We start from the raw sequence: 20,468 nt of genomic DNA, 5'->3' as shown, positions 1-20,468 counted from the left end.
GAGATTTTGCACAGTGTGTGTTTGTGGTATTTTCGAAGTGTAAAAAAAATTCTACCGAAAACTCAAGTTTTGCTGTATTTATGAGCACCTTAATCTGTAAAGTCTTCCCATCACAAAATACCAATAAAAAATTTCAACCTTATAATTCTATAAATTCTAGGCATATCTTGTGAATAGATTCAATTCTGAGTTAAATACAACTATGTTTAATAGTTTTAAGTCACTAAGTTTTATGAGTATTTAGATCAAGCTTTAGTGTTTTCGAACATCGTAACATAGATAGATCATTAAACACAAAACTTTTCAACTATTGCATTTTTAAAACTCAAAAAGAAATAGCGTTTGTTGAAATTGGTTATTTAGAATTTGTAATTACAACAAAACTATAATAATTATAAAATGTTGTAATAAATCTATTTTAAAACGTTCTTTTTTTATTAAAAATAACCTTTGTTGAGTTTTAATATTTAATGAACTTTTATTGTGTATCAGTTGAGTAACATGTATATAATTTTTATTCTTAGTGTTAAGTTTGTTTACGACTAAACTAAAATAGTAACACAAGTAGTGTTTCATTATAAAAGCAATAAAACAAAAATATTTTTATTGTTAGCATATTGTCAAACGATGGACCCAGGCATCTTGAACTGAAAGACATACGAAAAGAAAAATTAACAAAAACTAATTCAACATAAATTTATAAAAAAAAGTTTAAACTTGTAGATAAACATAAAAAACAAAATTGGTCAAGTAAAACTTTATACTAGTAGGGGCATATATAATAAGAAACTAAATACAACTTCACAAATGCGGTAAGTAAAACAGTAAAGTACATAAAAAATTAAGTCTTTGCAATGATCAAATAAAAAAAATTGAAGCCAAAGGACTTTATAAATGTACAAACAAAAGAAAATACAATGAGAAAACTTGGAAAAGAGTTATTGTTCTTAGAGGAAAAGAGTTGAATACAAATGAACTAAAACTAAACAAATGTTTGATAGAGAAAAAAACTGAACAGTTTGCTCATAAATTTTATTGATAAATGTTTATTAAAATTAAATTTTATAGAATTAAATCAAAATTGTTAAACTTTTTAATATAAAAGTTTTTTATAATGCAGCTTATTTCAAAATTTAACTAAACAATAAAATCGAATTATGCCAAACATGATTATTAAAATGATGTCTGGATGTAAGTTTTTTATTACTATGTCTGATAAAGAGTTTTTTTCAAAGGTTCAAAAATGGACTGTAAATTAGTTGTAGTTACACCGTTGAGTAGTTAAAATATAAATAAATGAGGTTAAACTCAAGTATTCTATACTCTAGCTAGAGACTTAAGTTTTCATAGTCTATGTAGGTAAGACGTAAGCGGTAAATTGTACATACTTTCGTTGAACTGATTTCAAATGGTTAATATTTTTTTTCAATTACTGAGGCAAATCGGTGTGTTGTATTCTATCTTAAGACGAATATATACCATATGAATTTTTTATCAGTAGAGTCAAGACTTTTTTTAAACTTGAAAAGATGTAGTAGATGCAAATTTGTATATGCAATTAGTAATGAGGTTCCATTTCAAATTCTAGCAATAAAAACTCCAAGATCTTTAAATATTTTTGTTGAGGGCCATTTAGGTTGCGATATTAACTATACACAAAGAGAGGAAAATTTCTTGGAAAATATAAAACACCACTATTTTTAAGTAATAAGATAAACGAAAGTTGCATGCCTAAAGATTAAAAAGTCTTTAAAGGAAATAGCACAATCAAATTTTTCATATGCTCTCCCTCAGCAGCCGTTAATCGCTAAACTCATCCTTTGAAATTCTCATACAACTTCTTCTGCGGTGTTTTAAACAATACTTAACCAAAGACCTTTTCAAAGACTCAACGGTTATGTATCGTGAGCGACGGGCCTCAGCTTTAATTAAACATCGTGTTGAGACTAGGCAATTTCATTTCCAAAACTGCGTGAAATTGTCTCTGCACTAAGCCTGGGATTTTTTGGAGGTATAAAAAAGAACACCGTTTTGTTTAAAAGTGATTTCTTCTCTTTTTTTTAATACAAAACAGGGCAAAGGAAAAAATGTCATCAATGTACACATTTGTGTTTACCTTGGTATACTGTTTCAAAAAAACTAAATGATCTTTTTGAAACTGAAGCCCAAACCATGACAGATGCTGGCTTCTAGTGTTGATAAACGGTTAAAATGTCTTCAGGAACGTCCTCTGAAAGTGTCGGACCAGCAGAAGTTTTGTTAATTTAATTTTACCTGAACAGTGAAAGAAAAAGGTCTTAATAAACCTTTCTGCTTATAAGGTTTAAGTAAACTTTAAGGAAGACTAGCTATCTCAGATCTCGTTGTTGAAGGACAGTAAGACGCTGAAGATTTTTTAGTTTCAAATAGCAGTTTTAAAATTTGTCCTAATTGACTTTGGATTAATTTTGATATGCTGAACCATTTTTTTAATGTTTCGTTTCGAGTCTTTCTTTACCCGCTCTCGAATAGCGTTGATGTTGCTTTTTGTACAAAACGAGCATTTTTAGAACAATGTTTGGTCTTGCCAAGCTCTTTGCACGTCCTCACTGAATCATAAACTGTTAATTTTGGTTATTTTAACTGCTTTATTATCTTTGATGTGGCCATCCCCGCGCGATGAAGTCCAATAATAGCATCACGCTTCGTAATTTTAACAGCGAATTGTATAAAATTTGTTTATTTTAGCAAAACAGTTTAGCAAAGCAGTAAGCATATTAAGAATATTTTTAGACTAATTAGCCTTACTCAAAGTACTAAAACTGTTATTTCAAAACGATCCTAAAAAAATTTCCCCAACCGTTGAAAGAATTAATACTATTTAAAATAATGTTAAACATAACCTTTGTGTAAATAAAAACTTTTTACAATAAAATAAATTTCTACACAGTTTATCTATTTTTTTAATATGTTAATTAAAAAACAGCTTTTATTCTCAAATGTATATATGCGAGAGAGATAACGTAATAAGGAATTAGATCTTTATGAAGCGTACGAGCAGACCCTTACGGAATATCGAAACAGTTACTTTTATTTTAATCAAGTATTTTTATTTGAGTAACGACGTTTCGCTACAAATCAAATTTGAAAAGCTCTACTGAATCTGTAAAAACTAAAGTTAATTTTAGAAAAAGCATTCAAAGAAAAATTGTGTGTTTAGCATATAACTAATGTTTGATAATAATTAATAAAATATATATACACAACTTTTCTTAGTCGCACTTAACTTTTGCACTACAATTTTTCTCTGAGATTAGACTCGACTTTAGCTGTCAAATTCTGATTTAAAGATAACAAAAACAAAATACCTGTACAATTGTTTAAATATGTTTCATAAAAGACTGAAAAAAAGGTGTTAAAGTAGTCAACTAATATAGATAAATTTTACTAAAGAAATGGAATCGTGTAACTCGTTTACTTTTTTTGACATCACAATTAGAAATATGAACAAAAAAAAATTTACCGAAATTAACTTCAAACCTACTTTTAATTTTAGTAAAGCCTGAATCTAATGTCATAAGATTTGTAAAAAATACACGTTTAAACTTCTTAATGAAGAAGATGATATCATTAAAAGATTTAAAAAATCTAAATGTTGATGGGTTTCCCACAACTTTAGAAAACAGATGCATTAAGTCAGATTCTAAATTAATTAAAAAAAATAAAATACTATCGTCTTGTCGAAATATCTGGTTGTGATAAAGTTTTCATACATAAAAAACAAATCACGCATAACTTATAATATGACAAAAAATTACTTCTTTGTTGTCGGAGAATATTTTTATTTCGAAGTCAACTTACAACTGAAATACAAAATGTTTTAGAAAAACTAGACAAAAGCGTTTTTTGTAAAAATCTAAAGCAAAGGCATTAATATTTAGCAAGCTTTTAAACCTCATAACTAGAATGGTACAATGTATTAATAAAAGTTCTTAATTGTACGCTATAAATAATCAAATTATAATGAGTAGTGCAATAATAAGTACTAAAAAAGTATCATTAGTAGCAGCAAAAGTATTTAATAAGATAAATAATCAAAAACTCAATTTTGTTGACTTTAATTTTAGTTGAACCTACAGATTGTTTCCATGTAGTTTACGTAAAATACAACTAAGACTAATAAACTTTTTTTTTAATACTTAGTTTAAATTGTTGTGCACAACCAAAAGCTGATAATTTAAAATAGTATTTATGCATACCAAAATTAGTAAATACAAAAGCAGGAGTACTGTGTTAAAGGATAGCTAAAAATTACTCTGTTCAATTAAAATAATAAAAGTTAAGATTCTTAACCAACAACAGAAACTTTATATAGATTTGTCTTAAAAACTTACTAAAAACCTTGTTTAAAAAATAACTTATTTAAAACCATAACATTTGCTTATCGGACATACACCATGATTAAAAATTAGATTAAGAAAAAAAAAACAAAAATCTTAATAACAGTTTTAATATACTTAATTTTTTAGTTTTTTTTAATTTGCTTAAAAATACATTATAACTTTCTAAGCAGAAGTAATATCCTTTCTAGAAAATGATTTTATTGTTTACTTAGAACTTATACAAAATCTATTAACAAAATATTGAATTATATATTTATTTTAACTGATATTTCTAAATGTTTTTGTTCTATACATTAAATACAACTAGTGTATCTATATATATTTTTTAGTTTTTAAGATAAATACAAATCTATATAAAATTTCTGTTCTTGGTTAAGAATCTTAACTTTTATTATTTTATTGAACAAATTAATTTTTAGCTAATCTTGAACACAGTACTCCTGTTTTTGTATTTACTAATTTTGGTATGCATAAATACTATTTTAAATTATCAGCTTTTGGTTGTGCACAATAATTTAAATTAAGTATAAGAATCATTTTAAAAATATAATAAACCTTGTATAAACTTTCTTTTTCAATGTTAAGTCTTTTTTCTTATTTTCACTATGATTGCATATCGATGTAATGATATAAAAAATCAGATTATTATGCGCTACCTAGAACTTTAAAATTTAGTTTGATTGCAATCGATATAAATTAAAAAACTATTTTCAACGATTCTATTACCTTTATACATAACTAAACTTTTTTAAAGTTTAAAAACAAGTAAGCTTTCAATAATTATTTAGTTTAAAATCGACTAGTTTTTTACAAAAGTTGCTAGCCTAACCTACTTTGTTTTGCTGATAAGTTCAATGAAACCAGTAAAAAGTAGACATATTTCTCTGCTTTTAAGACCGGAATAAAGTTTTTAAATTAGTTAAAATTTATGAAACTAAAATATAAGCTTAATACTAAACCATTGTAGTAAGTGTTTAAATTATAGAAATAGTTTTGTTTTATTAAGAAAGAGTACTAGTTCAAATAAAAAGCTATTTATGCATGTAAAAAAATGAATCAGTGATAATTGCTATTTATGGGAATTAGTGCGTTTTTTCAAAAAGTTTTAAAAGAAGAATGCGAAAAACGATTTTGAGTCTTCTTTGATAATAAAAAATTACTCTTTACTCCGAAAAAACTTTAGTTAAGAATTTTTTGCTTATTTTAGTCAAAAAACACTATTAAAAACATGTATTATATTAAAAATATATAATTTCAATGTATTTTTTTAGATATTGGACATGATTGTCTTTAGAAATTCTTTTTTATCACTAATATTCTTTTGTCAGCAAAACTTTACTTTGTAGTATGTAGTTTATTGAACAAACGAAAAGATGCTCAAAAGCAATTTAATCCAAAGACCTGGGTGCACAAAAAGACCTCTCGGTTATCGAGTTGCACATCTAACTTTAATCAAAATTATAACAAGCTAAAAAAAACAAAAAAATTAACAGTCAAAATCCAAAATCTATAAATTTTAACCAACTTTATAAGCAAAAATATCAAAAAGTTAAATTTCTATGATAGTTGAATGTTCAAAAAAAAAAAACCAAGGAATTAACTTATAGTAAAATAGTCAATGGAATCTAACATTAAAGAGACATAAAATATATAATGAAAAGATGGACGGTTTTAATCTGAGGTGTTTTTGGTTTAAATTTTTGTGTTTAATGTTAGCAACTACTCGATAACCGAAATGTTTTATCGTGCAACAAATATTGCAAGCACATCTTATTGTCGTTCAATACATAATTCAACTTCATATCAATTTTGTATTAGATAAAAAAACTTTAGTTTTTATAAATGCATTTTTAAAGTTACGTGAAATACTATAAACTTGTTTTAATTTATGCACAATAAATAAAGATGTAACGTTAAAAAATGAAATAAAGCTGTGACATTAAAAAGTCAAAGCTTAAAATAAATTATAAGGAAAAAAAAATGTTCTTTAACTTAAAATTATTTTAAATAATGTTTGAATCTAAGTGTTTAACTAAAACAAAATTAAAAATTTAAACAGGCACAAAAATAAATTAAGGAATATTTTTTGAAATAGAAAAACAATTGAAATAAATCAAGTAAACCTATTATCAATATTACAATTTATCAGTAATTTCAGCTTATCTTTTAAATATGTTTTAATAATTATATTGGGTTTAGAAAGTTCATGTACAAAAATAAAATGTTCACCATTTAATTTATCTCTTTACAAATACACAAAAAAAAAATATATATTTTATATATTTATAAACTCTAGACTTAACCACTGTCATTGGAACCCAATTAATACCTTTAAAAATGGCTATACTCATATACAAAATAACTTTTAACCTTTTCCTTATACATAGTATACATTAGTGTTGCTTATCTTATGTAAATTTTTTAATTTAGTTGATTTTTTTATGCATTACATAGTATAAATAAATAATATTTATGTAGTCAACATTCTTATATACGATAAAAACTACCGAAAATCTGTCTCAATTCTATCAATTTCTATGAGATCTGTCAATTATTTGTTAAATATATAAATCATTTTTACCACAGATGTTTTTGTGTTAAAACTTTATTCCGACTTACGGCATTTCATTGCTCTTTAAATAAACTTAAGAACATATCTACGGAGTCTATAAAATATTAACAAACACTAGAAAAAAAGTATGTAGTTTTATTATATTTGTAGCTTTTGTAGACAATTTTATATTTTTATTCCAAACTTTGTTTTTAAACCATAAAGTTCGTTTATTATTACTACTCACATAGATATTATACATACTTTTTTTCTAATGTATGTTAATGTTTTATAGACTCCGTAGATCTGTTCTTAAATTTATTTGAGAGCAATGAAACGCCGTTAGTCGAAATAAAGTTTTAACACAAAAACATCTGTAGTATATATTCCGATAAGCTTAGATTATCAGGATCTCTAGGATTTAACGCCTTTTAACGTTACATCTTTTAAATCACATTTATTATTTCATTTTTTAGTAAATAATTTTAACCGTTGTTGTTTGAAAAATTTCAATATAAAAAATTGTTATACAATAAATGGTTAAATGCACGATAACGTAGTAGCTTCAGGCTAAAATGTGAAAAGTTATTTTAACAGTTTTTTTGTTCAAAGTACACTTTGTTTTATGTAATTAAAACTTTAGAAAAAACAAAAATAAATACCTTGTACAAAAAACTAATAAAACATTTACAAAATATGAACCAGAAGTAGTTAGCTAATAAAAGAAGTTGTAAATAACTTATGGTTGTAAGAAATAATAAATGATTTTTTTTGTAATACGGTTTATCTATTATGCTTATTAAAAAAAAAACTAGTTTGAAGCTGACACAAAATTAATCTTTTAAAGTTTAAATAAAAAAGCATACATCTCGTCTCTGACAACATAATTTTTTTTTATTCAGTTTTATTACAATTGTTATAACTTTTAGTTAACAATTAGAATTTAAGCAATATAAAAAAACGTTAAACGAAAAAATGGTATATTGAACCAGGTTAGTAAAAAATATAATAGTGGTATAGGTTTATCCTGATTAACGAATTCTTAATAGTAATTGTTAATTAATATTAAAATCTTGAATAAAAAAACTTATTATGTTAAAAACATGACTGAATTTTTTAATCAAATTATTTTTTGTTCGTAAATATACAAATTTATAGTTTGTAATTTAGTATGTACTTAATTAGGACTTAATTTATTATTTCTGATTAAAAAAAAACTAAACTTGTTTTATTCTACGCAATACTTATTTTTTGAGTTCATATTTTTATTACAACAAGTGCAAAAACTAGTTTAAAGTATCTAAATTGAGGATCTAACCATGTTCTAGTTTTTTTATCTAAAATATGCAGTTATATGATTATAAGCTGCTGTCCGCGGGAAAAATGTGTTTCTTAAGTTAAAAATTCAATTAACAAAGTAATTGTAAATTCGAGCATTTTTGTAATAAAAAAGCTTACAAAACTGCTTATTTTGTTTGTATTTAAACTGTTGTCTACTAAGTATTCATTTCATTTTACTCTTGGTCCTATGTATATATACTTAAATTATCAGTATAAGTTATTAGAAGCATTGCAGTACGCGAAGAACTTTCTTCAATAAGTGAACTTAAAAGACTAGCCTTAATGCTTCTTTTCCCTTAATTACTAACCTGTTTTTGATGTTTACACATCGTATATGCAAAAATATAGATTATTATCCAATTATTTTATTTTAAACAAGATAAATTAAGCTTTGTAACAAAATTATATAGTACAAAGTCAATATCTTTAAAGATCTATAATATTATAACAAATAAAACTGTTTTTTGTATTTTAATAATATTTTTTTTTCTTAACTTTGTAAATATTTATATAAAACATATGAAATCAAAAAGTAAAATAAAAAACTTATATTTTAACTTAAAAAACTCATAATTGGATGTATACCTTATCAAAGTCATCATTCAATAAAAACAACACATTTTTTTATCTAATGATCTGTCAAAACGAGGCGCGTTCAAAATTTTTACAAAGTTTAAAAACCGTCAAAAACAAGTACTTTATTTAATATAAGATGTGCTAAATTTATAAAAAGTATAGTTCTAGTATAGGACAAAAATAAATTATCGAAAAATAAGTTAAGCGGCAATAGAATTTAAAAGGCAAAACTATCGAATGAAATTAAATTATTTCAAAAAAAAACTAGCTTAAATAATATAGAACTCTAAAAACTTTAAAGTATTTATTTTAGTATTATATATAGTAAAAAACTTTCTTAACCATTAACTAAATATATCATTGATAAAGTAGGAAATAGAAAGTTACTTATAGTAATTAGTCTTGTAATTCAATTTATATTATATAATTAAAATATATCATCAAATTAAAAAAACTCACTCTGTTTACTGTAAGAAAACATAAAGAAATTAAATACTCATAATAAAATTTTTAAAAAATAGTTTATCGAAATTTAGTTAAGTAGAAAAATTACTTTTTAAGTAGTTTATAACCACAAAAACTTTTAAAGGGTAGTAAAACTGTAGTAAAGCTTAGGAAATTTTAGGTAAGTTAAAAATTAAAAGAATTTTTTTAATGGACTTTGGCATGTACAAGTCAGTGCTAAAAAAAATTAACTTTATTTTTGTTTAAAAAAACTGGAACTATTAAACGAACTTCCACTTTGATTAAGCCAAACGGCATAAGAAAACTTAAAAATTGTATGGCAATTTTTAGTATACAATTTCTGTATATGTGTTAATTAAAGTATAATTAGAAATAATACTTTCACCTTTTTTTGCATATCGGCTTTTTAAGCAGTAAAAAAAGTTAACTTTTTTCAAAGGCAAATTGAAATTTAAAAAGCAATGATAACTTAAAATGATTTCATATTGTTGATAACTAGTACTTAAAATCGACTCTCAATGACACACCCCTGTATTTAATCAACCTTTTCTTTTATACACAATGGTATAACCTTTCTAATTTTTCCACAAGTCATGTAGGAATCAATTACTGCAGTAGGCATTATGTTTGATGATTTTAATAACATGTAATCACTCCAAGTTCCACAGAAGTACCTACAAAAAGAAGTTCCTGCTTTTTGATAATTTGACTTTTTTGTTTTTAAAAAACTAAATAAAAAAATATTGTGCAACAAGTATATACAAATACGATATAATACTTAAACTACTGATCACATTCACATTAATTTTTTTTTTTAGTTTTACACCTAAAAAAACACACCATAAAATTATAACTTGACAAACCTGTACTTTGGAGTTGAGGAAGTAATAGCTTCCATGAGAGAAGAAATGACTCTGTTAATTTTATTAAGCCGGTCCCCACCACTTCTGGTCATGGTGTCGTGCTTTTTAGGTGTGCTTGTCGGTGAATCTTTAGCGTTCGGCGAAGTCTTAGACCTATTCCTGACATTTTTCAAGTCGTCAGGACTTTTATCTCCATTTTCTTTTTTCCATGTGTGATATCCTAAAATAACAACATTGACGCTTCCAAAAAAAAAATAGTCATGTTAAAAGTTTAAATGTTTTTTTTTCATACTAAATATAACTATCAAAGTATATAACAAAATATAATTTTGTGGAATAAAAAAGTTGCTAACAACTTCCTTTACAGTTTACTAATTATTTAAAGTTTAATTAAAAGTCAACTATATAAACCTTTATCGATTGAGATGTCGAGCTTACGAGGCAGTTTGTGCTGAGCATCGGTGCTTCCAACGTCGAAGAGCGAAGCGTGCATGTACTCGCCGAAGTAGCTGCCACCGTACCTTGTGCGGCAATCTTCAGCTATTTTGTTCAGCTGCTGCGTCGTTGCGTCAGACTCCAGCACTTCTTTCGCGTCTGCACAAATAATACTTGGTAAACAGAAATAAGAAAATAAAATTTCGGTACTTTGAAATTAAATATGGCACAATTTTAGCTCAACATACTTTTGATCTTGTGACTACACAAGAAATTATCTACATTAGTATTCTAGCTGATAGTAAGGCCGGATAGTGCCGGATCTGGCCATAACTTTCCAAGTGTTATGTCTAACCAATGTTTTTTTTTGATAAAAGTATTTGTATCCAGTCCGGGCTGGATCCAGACTTGGTAAAATGGTCCTATCCGGTTCCGATTGGACGTGAATTCAGATTAAAGTTCCGGATCCGGCAAATTTTTGCAACTTGTGGTCAGATCCGGTACTATCCAGCTTTACTATTAGCAAGAACACTAACTATATAAAAATGTTAAACTAAAATTAAATTTTGAAAGTTTAAAGTAATTTGAAACCAGAAAAAGTATGTAAAATTCTATTAGGTTTATATTATACAATATTAAACTATATTATTCATAGAAAATAACAGTAACAAGTTTTTAAAGAAAAAGCCATATATTTTGAAAACTTATAAAAAATCGTTTTTAATATTTAGTATTCTTAAACATCACAGTTAAAATATTTTTTAAACATCTTTCAGGGTTGCCACAGATCAAGTTGAGAAAAACTACAACTTCGAACACAAAATCATGCTGATAGCAACAACATTGTAAAAATACCACAGAAAATAATCCACAAAAATAAAATGTCAACAATTATTTTGCAAAACACATTTATATTCATCTAAATACTAATTTCACCAAAAATAACATGTTTATAATTAATCAAATAAATAAAATTACTAAATGTTAAACAAATATTACTTCATGAAAATATGCATTTTTCTTTATTATTTAACATATGTTTGTTTATATTTTTGATAAATTTTTAAATATCATTCAGTTCGGTTTATAAATAAAAAATGCATTACAATCCAAATTTTTATTTGGCGTGCTTATTTTAAAACAAAATATATATAGTGATGTGAATTTTTTTTTGGTAATATTCAAATTCATATGTTTTGTAACTTAAGTTGAACATTTATTAAACTTACTTAAACTATTAAAAAACCACCAAAAATCTAATTCTACATAAATGCTTAAAAAATAACTCAAAAAATTGATAAATTTGATGTTATATTTTAGTTACAAATAAATTAAATATTAAAAAAAAATAGTTGACAAAAAAAGTTAAAGTAAATAAAAAAATATTTTAAGTAATAATAAAGTATCAAAAACTTTACATTTAGCTACAATACTTAAAACTAAGCTTCAGACAAAAACTCGTATTAAAAATATTTAAGTTTAAAAAGCATTTTTGTTAATCCGAACTTATGCAATTTACAACGTAATACAAGAATGAAATCAAGAAAATTAAAACGACATTTCACACACAACTGCTTCAACTTAACGTTATAGTGACGTCACAAAAAGTTGTACAAAATTTATCAACCGTATAATGTTTTTATATAGAATTGTTATAAATTCTCAATTACTTTACACAGTAGTACGAAACTGATTTCATCTGAAAGCTTTTAGTACACACAAAAATATCTAATAAGAAAATAAAAAATTGTAGTAAATTGTGAAAACAGTTTATTCGCCAAATATACTACGAATATTAAAATTAATATTCTGAAGTATACATCAAAATTAGTTAATAATGTTATGTGACAAGTTTTCAAAAAAAGTAGCAACAACAGACGGAAATGCCCAAATAAGGAAGTAAAATCATATGAATAAATCATTTCGTGCATAGATTGGTGAGAAAATATTAAAATTAAGCTACACTAGTCTGAGTTTGAAGATGCATCTAAAAAGAAATTATCGGAACTTTATTATTTGAACTTAATAATCAAGCTTTAAAGTATTGTTATAAAGCATACTAGTTTATACCATTTGGTAATAATCTAAAAAAAATAACTTGACAAAAATTAAAACTTTTAAAAATACATATATTTTTTCATACTTATTTTATAAGTAATAGTTTAACAGAAAATACATGAGAAAGATTCGCTTTTCTAACCTAGCTTGCATAAAAAAAACAGAATACTTTTTACACATTTACTCAAACAAAAATTTACTTACAATTAAAACTTCAGTTAGTAATACAAATACATGCAACGGTTATAATTCTACATTAAAAGTAAATTATAATAACCTTTATTCTTTTATAAAAAAAGAACGTTTATGTAGTATCAAAATTCATCATACAACAAACTTAGTGATTTTATTTTAATTGTAACTTTTTAAGTTGTGAGCTCAAATATTTGTTAGACGAGCAGTTTTTGCCTATAAAAATATATTAAAAATTGACAGTCTTAAAACAAGTTGTTTATGCAAGTCTATCAAGTAGACATTGTACACATAAGATTATCAAGTCAACAAATTTAAACAGCATTGTTACTTGAAACGTATTTAAAAATAAAGCAAACGACAAAAACAGCTGCATATGATTCATATAAAACTTTTAAATAGATGCAGAAAAACCAAGGTTATTGAAAACAGTCAAGAAAATTGTTTTAGCTTTATTCTGTTTTTATGTACACCAGCTAAATTATACAAAGCAAACAATTACTTCAAAAGAAAACCTAAATACAATAAAAAAATAAATTACCTTATGTCAAAACGTTTATAAACTTTTTTTAAATGCAAAAAGTATTTTTTAAGTTATGTACTTTATATAGAAAAGTTTTATAAAAAATCGAATAATCTAAAACTTATAATCGTTTTTAAATTAATTATTTAATAAATTTGCTTCTTATTTAATTTAATACAAAGTTGTTCTATTTAAATTCATTTAGGTATTTATTTTATTATAAGTCTTGACTACCTATAGAAGAAAAAAAAATGTTATCTACCGTTTTTTTACTGAATTGTTTCAAAGAAAATTAAGCTTTTAAATTTGAAATAATTTTCAAAATGTTTATAAAATTTAAGTTTTATCAAAAATTAAAATATGAAAAATGGATTAGTTTTTTTTTATTTAAATTCTTTTTTTAGTTAATTAATTAAAAGTTTTAAAAATTAGTTTCAACTAACCAGGATTGAAGACTGGCTGTACAATACTAATGCTCACACCCCATTTGGCCATTTCTTGTCGCAACGAATCACTGAAAGCTTCTATTGCAAACTTGCTGGCTGAAAAAGCTGACAGACCTGCTCTTGATATCAGCCCTATAAGTGAAACCAATTAATTAATACTACAAGTTATATAGTCAGCTAAGATTTTAACACAACATATCTAACTATTTGCAACTATATTCAGTTTAAAGCTAAAAGCTGTAAATTATTATGAAACAGCAATTAACTGCATAAAATGTACCATTTAAATTTTTGAACAAAGAAAACAAAGTACTTAGACATTTTGAAATATAATTAATATCGTTAGCTGTTTATACCTAGGTTGCTACTTTGCAAAAAAAGCCAGCCTGTATGTCCAAAAACTAGTCTGAGTTACATCAAACTCGACTGAGTCAGCCTGATTTTATGAAAAAAAGAAAAAAAAATTCAAAATCTAAAAAAAAATCTATTAGTCAAGCTTATATACCTAAAAATCTTGAATAAAAACAAAATAAATTTATCAAAATAGTAAAGAGCTTAAAGTTAAAAATACTAGTCTGAGAATTAGGAAAAAAAATTAAACAAGCCTAAATCAGCATGAATTATCAAAAAAAAACTTCAAACAAGCTGAGTTATCCTGAATATGTACCAACCCTGTTAGAGTATAACACTCAAACCCTTCTAAATCATAAAAGAAAAAAAAAATGTTTAAAATGTACAAAAATAGAGACTAGTGTGGACCTATTTCATCATAAACATTATTAAAATTACAACTTATTTACAAAATTTTATTAGTAAAAATTTTCAAATTTATTGGTTTCCTTTTTAGTAGTTTTTCATACTTTAATTTTTTAATATATCTCATGTTTTTTTTTAATTTAAAAATTTTGATATACATACTTGTAAGGAAATAAAACATTTTTGAATTTTTCTTCAATAGTTAAGTGTAATTCAAAGTTATAACAATAACAATATTTATTGAAAAAAATTAAATAAGTCAAAAAAAGTTTTTCAACAAAATTTAATTTATGTTTATTGTTTTAAAACCAATCAGAGATTTATAAACTAAAACTTTAAATAACTTAATTTAGTCATCTAAAATTTAGTTTTTTCTATTTAAACATTTCAGACTAGCTTAAGAGAGGTGAAACTTTGTTATTTAAAAGTGAAACTGATAAGTTACAACTGTTTATTTCATAGTTTTTATAGAAACCAACTTAAATTTCTTAAAAATTATGTTATTTTAGACTATCTAAAAAATTTTTAGTTGTTATTATTTCTCAGCACAATTAGTTTTTTGTAAAATACACTAATTTCGACGTGAAAGTAAGTTAAAGATTTTCAACAACCATCCTGTTTAAGATATTGTGACTAGCTTGTACTAATTTGATAACAGATTAAACAAGTTACCACTATATTGTAACAAAACTAACTTAGTTACTGATATTTTAAAATTTGTATTAAAAAAGTACTAAATGTTTAGAACAAATAAATATCAAAATAAAGTCTCTACACGTATCACTTCCAAACATTGTTTAAAAAGGATTACAATTTCTGTAATAACAATCAGTTTATTATGTATATTTTTTTAAAACATCAAGTATAATGCGTAATTAACAAAACTGATATTAAATAACCAGGATTTTTGGTAGAACATCTATGCAAACTAAATGAAACTAAAGTAAAAATAATTACTTTAAGCTATTAAAATAACGCAATAGTTGAAATTTAAACTTGAGTTAAACTAAGAAACTAAATAAAATTTCAATTATCAATTTAATTGTACTAAAAAATTTATAAACTTAAAGTTATACTAAACCACATTAATGATACTGTAAGCAAAACTTTAGTAAAACAAAATAAACTTTTAAAATAACTTGATAAACTTTACCATAGTCTAAAAATAACAAACTCCTTAACATTAAGATAAAAACAAGTCTAGTCTGGTAGATAAACTTTTTTTTGTGTTTTTATAATTTAGGTTACAATACTTGTAAAAAAATATGCTTCTATAGTATGAAACAAGAGAGCATTTTCAGCTTGAATTAAAATTTTAACATTTTCTTCCATTAAATTTCTTGCACACTTATGACTATCAACTAACTGTTTACTAATAACAGAACAGTAATTTCTTAGGCTTATCAGATGAACCCTTAATCTAGTCAAAGAAGATACTTAGAGCTGATTAATCCCTAGCTGCGAGTTTAAAGTTTTTGTTCCCATATAATCATTTACTATAAGAAAAAATACTTAACTTTCTATTTATAATAATCTTATATAAGTAAAAAATAATTTTAAATATGTTTTTAATATTTTGAACCAAATTTTTTTATGTATTTTGTTCTAGTAATATTTTTTCTTAATTTCTTGATTTTAGAATATTCTTGGACTTTTTATAATTAAAAACAAGGCCATAAAGGATTAAAAGTTGAAAGAAAAAAAAACAACACCAACTCTAAAAAAGTTTAAACAATGAACTGTAGCTCACATTATATAGAACAAAACACTTTTTTTAAATAATTTGGGATAATGTCAACTCTGAAATAAAAATGTTTTATGGACCACAACTTTTTGGTTGTATTTTTTTTGTCAGCTAGAGACTCAGAAGTTTTTAGAAACACTCCTTAAGTAGTGTAAAAGACATATTGTAATTAAAAAAAAGTCTGGATTCTAATTATAAAAAATATCCTTGTTTTGAAAAAAAACCACTTGATATACAAAGACATAAGAAAAAATTGTAAAAGTATTAAGAAGTTAAGTTAAAAAATGAAGGAGTAGATAAATTTTAAGTAAAACTTTCTTTTTTTTAGTTTGCGCCTTTTATAAGAAATATATTGATCTCACTTACTTTGATCTAATGTAACTTAAAAAGTAGCTTGCATGAATGTCTGATATCTGTGATAAAACTCTACAAAACAAGATATACTTGTAAAAAACAAGGTAGTACTCGTATGGTCTTAATTAAGAACATTGCTTATTTCTAAACAAACTAGATATAATTTTCATTTATAACTTTTAATTTTCTAACATCAGTCCAAGACACAGTCAATTTTTTAGCTATTTTCTAAGCTATAATCTAAATAATTAATCAGTCAGAGGATTATAACAATTTAAAAAAATAATACTTTATCAAATGACCATAAGTAAAATGTTTGACAATGTTTAATTCTCATTAATAGTTTATAAGTAGTTTTGTTTACATTCACACCATCAGCTAAACTAATAACTGTAGCAAAAAAATTACTATGATTTTTTTTTGTTAAAATTAAACAGTTGTTACATTAACTTCAGAAAAAACTTATTAGATAGTAAATAAACTATTGAAATAAGAAAGAGCAAGGAATCTCTTTTCTATTCAACTAACTCTCTTAAATACAAAAAAAAAAATTTTGTAAGCACCAGTAATCTGACTACCTGAAGTTTTTAAATAATTCGTGGTATCTGATTAACTTAAGGCAAAAAAAAATCGTCATCAAAAGCTTATCTGGAAATTTAAATAACTGTGTGTGAATAGCTATTGTTTAATTAATCTTAACTAAAAACTCTTGTTTGAAAATATATTTTTTTAAAAACAGTATTGTAGTTCTTTTTTAAATTAAATCTAAAACCATACGTACATTTTGAGTACCTCTACAACTTATATAAATTTTCATAACTTCTATATTGGTAGCTGATTTTGATCTACATTTTTTTGTAAAATGTATAAAAAATTGAAACTAACTAACCCTCAGAGCTACTTAAAGTAATAACTCTTCCTCTGGATTTCTGGACAAGAGGCAACAAAGCTTTAGTAACCCTTATAGTTCCCATCACATTATTGTCAAATACTTGCTGGTAGTCTTGCATACTACACCAGTCAACTTCTGCTATCATGTATGTTTCATTACAGTTCACCACCGCCCACAATCCTAAATAAAAAAACATACTATAGTATATAGCAAACTACATAGATTGGGGACAAGTCAATAATGCACAAAGATATTTGTGCACAAGGTCATTTTTGCACACAGGGTCATTTTTCAAGAGAGTAAAAAATAATAAAAGGACTGGGAAATTAATAGATAATAAATTGATTAAAAAAAATAGTGACCAAGGGTATGGGTTAGGAGTAACAGAAATAATAAATTAAAATAAAATTAATTAAAAAATATAATAATAAGAAAACAAAGTTACCGACCAAGGGTAAGGGGTAAGAGTGATAGTAAAAAAAAATTAAAAGATAATAAAAAAAATCAACCCATGCAAAAGTATATTTGTTCAAAAGTAAATTTTCATGCATATTTTACACTTACCCACATAGATTATTTACTTAACTGAAATCATGTTATGAAAATGATAGTTTTTGAAAAGTTTGATGCCTGTAGTACAAGTATAAGTAAGTAATTTATGCAGTGTGGTTTTTTGTTTTAATTTATTCTATTAGAAGTTAAGCTTAAATTAAATAAGTTATGAAATCAACAATTTCTCTACCTTCATCTCCCTCAGAATCCTGTATCAGTGTAACTGCTTCCTTCACACTTTCATCACTCCTTACATCCATCTGAAGTATAGCAAGGTTTTCTGATCCCCTAGAAGCAAGTGACCTTGCACCAAGTCCATTGCAGTCAGTGCATCCTGCATACACATGGTAGCCTTGCTTGTCAAGCAACAATGACAACTCATAACCATAAGAGCGAGGTAAATCACAGCCAGTAATGACTACAACCTTAGGACCTTGTTTGTTCATTTTAGATATTATTCTAATAAAAACTTGATAAATGATATATCAAAAGTTTTTATACCTAAGCTTTATTATAATTTTATGTTTAAAAATAAAAAAATCTTTCTACAATAACCTAAACAAATAAACAGCAAATGCTTAAAATCTGGTTGTTACAGAAAACAAAATAATGGATAACATAGTTTTTGAATTATTTTATGAGAAATATCTATTAAATGCTGCAATATATGTAGAACTATTTAAATTTTATCAATAAAAATAAAACTATTTAAATGATTAGCTTACTTTTGTTTTTGATTATTAAAATGTTAAAGATTTGTCTTGAGAAATAGAAAGAGCTAAACCAAAAAATTCAATGAACTACAGTTATCTGTTCAACTATGTTGCTTATTTGACTTTGAAATCTAACTATAACAACTGTCTTATTGTATTGCACTTATGTTACAAAAAACATTAAAAGTATTATAAGGTAAACCTTGTAATATCTTTATAACTTACAACTTTATGTGTTTATCTATATTTATTGTATAAATCAACAAGTCAACAATTGTAGGTAGCTGTATAGAAAAAAAACTATTGTTTCAGTACTAGTATGCAAATATTTAACTTAAGAAAACATACTTAATCAGAGATAAACACTACACTAAGAGTGGAAGAGAGATACAAATCACCTTAAATGAAACTCTTTGTTATGCTTAAAATCAGTATAAATGTATTTTACTTAGAAAATATATTTAATACTACTTGATATAGTTTATTTTGCTTAGGTCTATTCTAAACTTCACCTTTACTATATACCTACAAACATAGTTACCTACCAGATATCAATTTTGATGTCTGCTCCAAGATTATTCAAAGGCAGAGTGCTTAATTTGCTATGACTAGACACATAACAATAGAACCATAGCATTTAAAACTGATAGATTTATAAAAACAAAAGTTATATTAACTATAAAAGCAAGTTCTTATAAAACTTTTTTAAATTTTTGGATTAGAAGAAATTTAACATAAAAAAAGTCCCTAGCATTTTCAGAAATACCTTAACAATGGAAAACATCTTATGTAATTCCAGTATACAAAAAAGGTATCAAACACGACCCATTAAAATATAGGCCAATATCCTTAACCAGTACGTTTTCCTGAATTTTTGAACACATTATTTCCCAAAAATATTTAATCACCTCTTTGACTTTAATTTATTAACACCAAAACAGATTGGCTTTGTTCCCCACCAATCATCAGGAATTTAACTATTGACATGTTTACATACTTTGTTAATAACTTACTTGAGCAATGAATCAGTCACAGTGGTCTATACTGACATCAAAAAAGCTTTTGACTCTATGTCACACATTAGATTATTTAAAATTATGACTCAATATGGTTTTGATGATAACTTGTGAATTGGTTAAGCAAATTTTTTAATAGTAGGACACAAAGTGTACTCATTAACAACACATTATCAGATCCTCTGAAAATTCACAGTGAAGTACCACAAGGTCCTTCTTTGGTCCTCTTCTTTTTTTAATTTACATCAACGATATTACTTTTAATACTCACATTCAAAGCAAATAAGTCTATTTGCAGATGACGCAAAAGTATTTAGCAAGTCAGAAACTTCTTTACAAATAACATTAAATATATTCACGAATGGCTAAAAACAAGAAAACTTGGTGTAAATCCAAAAAAATGCTAAGTTCTAACCATCAATAAAAATAAACCCTTCCCTATTAACTTTTTTATTAATAAAACTAAAATACCAGCAGTAAAACTTTTCAAAGACTTAGGAATACATATATCTGAAAATCTAAAATGGAACAAACATGTAAATTATTTAATATAAAATGCTCAAAACTCATCATATCAAATACTTAAAAGTTTTAAGACCAGTTCTGCTA

General features: G+C 24.9%; 1 protein-coding gene across 1 annotated transcript; it reads right to left on the bottom strand.

The window, feature by feature from the left end:
- Positions 1 to 9,422: 9,422 nt before the first annotated feature.
- LOC145832728 (retinol dehydrogenase 7-like) lies at positions 9,423 to 18,630 on the bottom strand. The gene is made up of 6 exons (XM_082940054.1): positions 18,321 to 18,630; positions 17,576 to 17,758; positions 13,830 to 13,964; positions 10,590 to 10,772; positions 10,179 to 10,398; positions 9,423 to 9,989 (listed from the first exon to the last, which is right to left on the bottom strand). The coding sequence occupies exons 1-6, from the start codon at positions 18,574 to 18,576 to the stop codon at positions 9,851 to 9,853; spliced, it is 1,116 nt and encodes a 371-aa protein (XP_082796180.1). The 5' UTR covers positions 18,577 to 18,630; the 3' UTR covers positions 9,423 to 9,850.
- Between the last annotated feature and the right edge of the window lie 1,838 nt (positions 18,631 to 20,468).

The sequence above is a fragment of the Thalia democratica genome, chromosome 1, assembly GCF_965202585.1.
Source record: "Thalia democratica chromosome 1, ktThaDemo2.hap1.1, whole genome shotgun sequence".
Lineage (NCBI taxonomy): Eukaryota > Metazoa > Chordata > Thaliacea > Salpida > Salpidae > Thalia > Thalia democratica.
The sequence above is the reverse complement of the archived record's forward strand: the minus strand, read 5'-3'. Positions and strand labels throughout refer to the sequence as shown.

Bases quoted from the DNA above. Each gene is read 5' to 3' on its own strand.
- LOC145832728 (XM_082940054.1), bottom strand. From the start codon at position 18,576: ATGAACAAACAAGGTCCTAAGGTTGTAGTCATTACTGGCTGTGATTTA. The intron at 10,773-13,829 runs GTTAGTTGAAAC...TTATTTGTGCAG, and splicing joins ACAGCCAGTCTTCAATCCTG to ACGCGAAAGAAGTGCTGGAG. The intron at 9,990-10,178 runs GTTTGTCAAGTT...TTCTTTTTGTAG, and splicing joins TCCTCAACTCCAAAGTACAG to GTACTTCTGTGGAACTTGGA.